Source organism: Corylus avellana, chromosome ca5, assembly GCF_901000735.1.
Source record: "Corylus avellana chromosome ca5, CavTom2PMs-1.0".
NCBI classification, from domain to species: domain Eukaryota; kingdom Viridiplantae; phylum Streptophyta; class Magnoliopsida; order Fagales; family Betulaceae; genus Corylus; species Corylus avellana.
This window is the reverse complement of record NC_081545.1, coordinates 26,739,309-26,747,394: the sequence shown is the minus strand read 5'-3', so window position 1 is coordinate 26,747,394 and position 8,086 is coordinate 26,739,309. Positions and strand designations below refer to the sequence as shown.

Below are 8,086 nucleotides of genomic sequence, written 5' to 3'. Positions count from 1 at the left end.
GGGGGGAGGGGGGGCAATGGACGCTCGGTTAGCCAAATGATTGATTTTCAGTCGGCACTAGCAAGCTGTGACTTATCTGATTTGGGGTTCAAAGGCCCCAAATATACATGGTGCAACTTTCGGGAGGGGTCGGACCATATTATTTCTCAGACGCAAAGTGCATTTATACCCGGCCGTTTAATTACGGATAACGTTTTGGTGGCATATAAGACTTTGCACACGATGCATGCTCGAATGAGGGGTAAGCAGGGATTTATAGCAATTAAATTGGATATGAGCAAAGCATGTGACCGGGTGGATTTGAATTTTCTTATGGCTGTGATGAGAAAATTGGGGTTTGCTCAACGGTGCATTGACTTGATTATGATGTGTGTCACGACTGTCCACTATGGCGTTCTTGTTAATGGCTAGGTTTGTGGGTCTATCAAACCAGGAAGGGGTATTAGGCAAGGGGATCCTATTTCCCCTTACCTTTTCCTCCTTTGTGCGGAGGTACTAAGCACTATGGTGGTCAAATCAAACGAAGATGGGGTATTGACAGGGGTTCCCACTTCGAAAAGGGGGCTTAGAATCAGTCACATTTTCTTTGTGGATGACAGCCTCTTGTTTTGCAAAGCTAGCATGGTAGAATGGCATTCTCTGACGGAGGTGTTACGAAGGTATGAGCTGGCTTCGGGTCAACATCTCAACACTAACAAGACCTCCATATATTTTAGTAGCAATACTTTGACAGAGAGCAAGGTCGCAATTTTGGAAGAAGCAGGTATCCCGGCTACGCAAAGGTATGACACTTATTTGGGATTACCGGCATTGGTGGGGAAATCCCGTACGGCCGCGTTCCGGGGTATTATTGATAGGGTGCGGAAACGTCTGCAGGATTGGAAACTAAAGTTCCTATCACAGGCCGGAAAAGAGATTTTACTTAAAGCGGTGATTCATGCTATCCCCACATATTGCATGAGCATCTTCCTTCTTCCAAAAGCTTTATGTGTTGAAATAAATACATATATACGGAAATTCTGGTGGGGACAATATGGGAAAGAAGATGGGATTAATTGGATGAGTTGGAGTCGCATGGGTAATTCTAAATCTTCCGGGGGGATGGGCTTCTGCAACTTCACTTGTTTTAATAAAGCGATTTTGGCAAAGCAAAGCTGCAGACTTTGGAATAACCCGGATAGTTTAGTGGCCCAAGTGATGAAGGGAAAATACTACTCGGATACGTCAGTCTTGGAGGCAATAGTTGGACGACGACCCTCGTTCGCTTGGCATAGTATACACAGCTCTTGCGCTCTTCTTCAGGAAGGGTCGATGTGGAGGGTGGGGAATGGTTCCACAATAAGGATCTGGAAAGACCTTTGGCTTCCCATCAATAGCACTGGTCGGATGAGTTCACCGCCGGCTATCCTACATCCTAATGCTACCGTTAGTGAGCTGCTAGACGGGGAGTCAAAGTGGTGGAATTACCAACTCTTGGCTTCAATATTTGCTCCAGAAGTAGTTCAACTGATTTTGAAAATCCCTTCGAGCTGTACCAACCAACCAGATACACTTATCTAGAGAGGCACGGCCACTGGCCTGTTCACAGTGAGGAGCGCATATCACCTGCAAAAGGAGGTTCTTCAAAGGGACCTGGCTGAATGCTCCTCAAAGGAGGGATCTCTCGTGTTTTGGAAGAACTTGTGGGCTTTGCCGATCCCTCCTCCTGAGAAAAAATTCCTTTGGAGAGCCAGTCATGATATTTTGCCGACAAGGGAAAATTTATATTATAAGAAGATTATTTCTGATAACTCATGTCCTTTGTGTGGATTGGCGGTGGAGTCTGTTCATCACATCCTGTGGCAATGCCCGTCTGCTATGGACGTGTGGAGCTTGGCATGTGCTAAGATACAGAAAAGTTCTTTTGTGGGAACGAGTTTCAGGTTCGTGGTTGAGTCTCTGTTCAATAAATGTTCGTTGGAAGAAATGGTGCAATTTGCGGGGTTGGCCAGACGAATATGGTTGAGACGAAATAAAGTGGTTTTTGGAGGCCCAATGATTTCCCCTCAGACGTTGGTCTTACGAACTACCCAAGCAATAGATGATTTCCAGTCTGTTATGGCGCAGCGAGAAACGTCGCTACCCACTCCTACGGAGTCTCTCCCATGTTCGTGGACCCTTCCACCCCCGGAGTGGGTCAAGGCAAACTGGGACGCATCTTTGGAAACTCAGCGAGGCATCATGGGGTGTGCGGTGGTGATTCGTGACCACAGAGGACAACTGATTGTGGCCAAATGCTTCTCTCGCAAGGGTTGTCCCTCACCGTTAACTGCAGAAGCTCTCGCAGCATTAATGGCGGTTCAACTGAGCAAGGAACGGGGCTTCCAGCCTGTCCACTTGGAGGGAGATGCTAAATCTGTTGTTAATGCAATCACTTGTGCCGGAGCAGATAGGAGTCGCTTGGGCCATGTGTTGGACGATCTAAAGATGGAGGTCCAGTCTATTCCCCACTGGAAGATGTCTTTTATCAAGTGTGAAGGTAATAACGCAGCCCATGTTCTGGCTAAGCATGCTTCACAGCATGTTCTGGACAAAACGTGGGAGGTACCACCGGATTGTATACGTGATTTATTGTTATTGGAGCAATTTGCTCTGGTTCATTGATTTTAATGAAAATTTGATCTTTTACTCAAAAAAAAAAAAAAAAAAAAAACAAACAAACAAACAAACAAACAAACCTATCAAGTACTCAATGTTTCCAAATTAATGCTAAAGAATGTGTAGGGACTCCTAATATGGCCTATAAAATGACATGCATGCACAACATCAAATTTCACACACTAAAGTTCTGTTTGGGATTGCGTTTGAGGGATCTAAAAGTGTTTTTAACACTCAAGAAGTCTTTTTTTAAAAAAATAGTACTCGTTTGGTAAAAAAATTAAAAACGCTTTTAAAGGTCCAAAAAATCTAAAAATTGCCAAAAAGCACTTTTGGTAAAAGCTTGAAAATGAAGCTGTTAGAAAATTAATATGCATAGCGGAATGGAACAGTACCTTATTTGCACTGCAATCAAATTCTCCAATGAATTTCTTCCTTTTCCCAGTGATGGAATATACTACCAGAAATTACTAGAGTAATATTCACAGAATCCACAGTCTAAGAGCACCAATGAAAAATATATTGAAAGAGAGTTGTTTTCTGTTTTTCTTTGTTTTTTTTTTTTTTTTTTTTTTTTTCATACGTCTCTCAAACCATTCAATAAGAGAGTATTTATATTATTACCCATTTAGATGAAGATAGCAGTTTTGTTTTTAGAATAACTGACAATGTCAGTTTCCTACTTACAAGCCAAGTGTTGTATCACTTGGCTTTGTACACGTAGAGGCGTGCCTTTGTGGACGCCTATCTTATTTTCAACAGAAACTTTTGTTTAAAAGCCCTATTTCTCAAACACAATCTCAAACAGACTCTAAAAAGCATAGTTTACAAACAAACGACATCATCATCCATTTGAGTAGAAATGTGATGTTGTTACTAATGTGGCTTATGTTGTCTTTGACGGGGCTTAATATTGTTTTTGGACAGTCTATCGATCAACTCAAACGAGTATGCGTCGAAATTTTTAATGATTTAGGTGACGGTTTGGATCTTACCCTTCACTGTAAATCCTGGAATGAGGATCTTGGTCTCCATGTAATCCGGTATCCAAATGGCTTCTATATATTCGACTTTCGACCAAACTTTTGGGGGACTACACAATACTTCTGCGGCTTTCGGTGTAATGGTAGTGAATTGAAGCGGTTTGACATCTACATCTTTAATAGAGATAATCTCCGGTGCATTGATTATAATTGCTTTTGGAAGATTAGACGTGATGGCCCATGTCAGTTAAACTACAACACCAACAACTATGATTTATGCTTTCTGTAGAGATCGAAGTTGCAACAATCTGCAGAGTCGCCCATTGCTCTTCCATGATTAGAAGCATGCAACATTCAAAATAAATTCTTCTTCACCTTTCTTATTGTGTGAAATAAAATGTAAACTCAATATTATGTACTAATTAGTAGACTTAAGGGAAAAAAATTATGAGAGTTGATTACCCAATGTTGTCGTTTTTTTCCTAAATTCTTTATTTCTGCTAAAAAAAAAGTTAAAACATTACTAAACAACTTTATTCAAGACATTTAAAAAAAAAAAAAAAAAACTCAAAATTCATTTTACTTTTATGTCACTTCACATTATAAAAAAAAATAATAATAAAAAAAATAAAATAAAACCATTATCCTCTTTAAAAAAGTTATCAAAATCAGGAACGATGACAGTCAAAATCAAACTATATAGTTAAAGGTCAGAGTGATAAGATAATGCATGCGTGATTAGTTATTATAGAGTTATCTTTGTATTATACATCATATACTTTATAAATACACTTCAATCTCTCTCGATCATCAAGAGAGTTAACACCATCAAATTGTTATCGATTTTGCAATCACACCATCTAAAGTTAAAAAAAAATAATAATAATAAAAAATAAATAAAAACCCCTCAATTTAGTGTATAAAACTTAAAAAAGTATACAATATCACCCATTTCAATCGGGTTTGGAGTTAAATTTTACGACCAATAGGTGAAATGATTTTTATACCAGTGTAAAATTTATAAAATTACATAATTACCTTAATGAAATAATTTTTTTAATTAAAAAAAAAAAAAAGTTATTTAGAAATTTCCAAGGGGGTTAGGATTTTCGGTTAAATCATAACTAGAGAGGTGACATTACAAATTTTTTAAAGTTTGATATATTAAGGTAAGTGTTTTTAAAACTTTAAAAGTGACAAATTCAGCACCAAAAACACCGAGTAGCCGACTTTTTGATATAATATCTCTACCTTTAAATTTTTTGTTTTGAATAATCTAATATTATGCTCTCTATCTTAACGTTTTTTCTTGAAAATTTTTGTTGCATATTTTGATATATATTCCATACACTGAGGACCGCAACTACAACTGCCATATTATGCCTTATGACTACATCAAAGTTAGCCTTCAAAGATCGATCTCGAAGGAGGACTACAAAAAACATTAATGCTAGCTAGCTAGGAGGGAACTTACTCATCATTATTTTGACTTGATATAAAGCCAAAAAAAAAAATTAGAATGAATATTCTTTGCACCTATTATTAAAGAAATTCAGTAGCAGCACCAATTTCTCTAAAGTTGGACCCAAAAGCTCCAACTTTAATTAGAGCGTATTAGTTTGCGAAGTGAACTGCTTTCTCATCAAGTTTATTGCTCATAAAATAAAATAAAAAGTAGATACAATTTTCCAAAACATACATTTGTATATTTCATGGTGTGAAAGTCACATCCTTTGGTAATTGTTAAGAAAAAATTCTTCACCATTCTCTTTCGGTTTCAGCCAGTACTCTCCCACAAAAAAAAAAAAAAAACACACACACACAGCCGTCGGTATCAAATCAACTGTACACATTGGCATCCAGTAGGGGGCAAGATTCAGCTTGATGAGGATCCCAACAAGCTATCACATGCATCCTCACCCTCTCAATAAGGGTTGGGATTTCTTTTGTCACACCTTAGATATCCCATTGACTTGACCTCACGGCTGACAGACCAAATTTCCAGTGATCTTTACTCTTTAGAAGATGAGCTGATTTTCAACTCTCACTTTCACAGTCTCAATAATGGGACGGATGGGGATGGATTGCTAGACAGTTTAGATGAGGATATTCGAATAGGTGTTCCTCTCACATAAGTTACACGTTTTGCATGCTATACAAATATTTCATTACACTTTATCGCGATCCCAATGAAACAACACCAAGGATCGGATCAAAGATGCTTTGTCAAATAGCAAGATGAAACTCGTAGATCTTCTCATAGTTGATATTATATTTTATTTAATAATGTATATATTATCATTTGGTTTAAAATTTTATAAATAACTAAGACCATAAACACTTATAAATTCAACAAAACAGAATCTAAACCATTGATTGAAACATCTCCACTTGATTGAGAATGAAAAGGATCCTATCGCCTTTATCGTGTGCATTAATTGTGGCTTGTGCCATACCCGTTAGTAACTAGGATTCAAATTCTCTCTAATTATTTAAAATTAGAAATTCTCATATTACGAAACCGTGCTCATATATTAAATTCGATGGTCTATAAAATGTCAGCTACTTTTATATAACTGATGCATTAATTTTGATTTTAAGTTGCTTTTGTTTTACCAAGGTAGTATAGTAAATTTACAAGCCAGTTGTTTTAATTACCGAGGTAGTATAGACCATCAGATTTAATGAACGACCACGATTTCGTAACATGAAAATCTCCAATTTTAAGTAATTGGAAGAGATCTGAATCCAACTAGTAATCCAATGTTCCCTTTACTGTTTATAGACGACCATCGTTGTTTTTTATTAAACCAAAAAATACTTGGAAAAAACGTTTTGCATCATGAAAGGGATATATAGTTTCCATAGGACAAACATATATATACACGCCAGTTGGCTACAGTATTAATGTTTCCATTTTTTGGCGTTAACGTCATGTCGTTTTCTTCTTTTACGTAAACGCCATGTCTTTGATAGAAAACGACCGATCATCCAACAACAATTCCAAGTGGCCGGTCTATATTAGTCGTCCTCTACCTTTCACCAGTTCTGAGAACCATCTCGTTTTATTTTCTATCCTCATCAAGGACATGTCGTTCTCTCTTTTATCTCGTTTTATTGTTTATCCTCAAGCGCATGTCGTTTTCCCAGTCAGTGAGTGATTTGAATCCCACTCCTGCCCCCCCTCCTCTTGAGTTTCAATGAGAAATTCTAACTTTCTGACGTAGCATGATAAAACTGATCACTCTTTTAGTGGCCATGATTTGGCTATTCAGAAACAACAAGATGGTGATGACTGATGATCCATGGATTCCCTTTCCCTATCCCTGCTGTCTGCTGACACATTCCAGTTGGCAAACCTAACAAAAAGATACATAGAAAGTAGCTTGGAAGCATGGAGGACCACGACCACAGTCCACAGCCCTCCTAACGTACGAATCTTGGTCCCAACCCCCCCAGCAAATACCTTAAAAGTCAATTTCAGCGTGCAGGCTTGGTAGGATTCCTTCTCCCTAGTGTTTATTCACTACTCCATCCTCAACAGGAACTATTACTCCCTAGTGTCAGCATGCATGGTACCTTAGCTTTTTGAGATTGTGAAGCCACCAACTAGAAACAATAATTTTGAAGTTTCTTCTTTATATATGTATTTGAAAGACAATAATGAGAGAGAAATAAATTAATTACATTTTGTTTCAGGCCTGTAATGAAGAGTTTCAATTGAAAGGGCATGACTCTTTATTTAAATTGGCACCTTAATTTCTGAAAGGACATGCATGATTTTTCAGATTGTACCTTTTAAGTCACAACCCTTCAAAAATTAGTTGTCTTTTGAAAATTCGTTACTTTTTATCATGCCACATGTTAAAGTGTCAAGTGTGCCAACAAATCGCCACATCACCCGTGTGTTCTAGTACCACATGTCCATAGATTTTCTCGTGTTTTATTTGATGGGATGTATGTCACTTTAAATACACATGGAAAGTTTTGTCGTCTTTCTACTTGGGACAAGCTTATTTAAAGCACAAACCCACTTCCTTTGATTTTACAATCTAAACAAGCTAGCTCCTTAGAGCCGTACGTGTAACAAGTTGAGCCTGATAATATTGGATTTCCTATTAGGTCATATATTCTCAACTGGCTTGGCTGTTAGATATTCGTCTTGTTGTAACTAATGATCGATGCGTGCCGTATAGGGCTAAATAACTATTAGCAATAGCCATGTTAATGGGATTTAATGATGATGATGATGATGGCAAGAACCAAAATGGATATATGTGATTTGACAATGGAGTTCATGTGGAATTTAATCACATATATGTCCGTTGAAGATCGAGTAGAACACTTTGGAACTCTTTCAAGAGGAATACACATTGGGACACTAGCTTCAATCGGAAAGTTTAAACCAATAGATAAATAGTTGGAAAAATTTTACTTTATTGTAATCTCGAATTATCAAATTTTGC

At 37.6% G+C, this 8,086-nt stretch overlaps 2 protein-coding genes across 2 annotated transcripts; both read left to right on the top strand.

Moving 5' to 3' along the window:
* Window positions 1–504: 504 nt before the first annotated feature.
* LOC132182041 (uncharacterized) lies at window positions 505–1,560 on the top strand. The gene has a single exon (XM_059595250.1). It carries the CDS (start codon window positions 505–507, stop codon window positions 1,558–1,560), a length of 1,056 nt encoding a protein of 351 aa, XP_059451233.1.
* Window positions 1,561–1,857: 297 nt separating this feature from the next.
* LOC132182040 (uncharacterized) lies at window positions 1,858–2,643 on the top strand. Its single transcript, XM_059595249.1, has one exon. It carries the CDS (start codon window positions 1,858–1,860, stop codon window positions 2,641–2,643), a length of 786 nt encoding a protein of 261 aa, XP_059451232.1.
* Window positions 2,644–8,086: the final 5,443 nt, after the last annotated feature.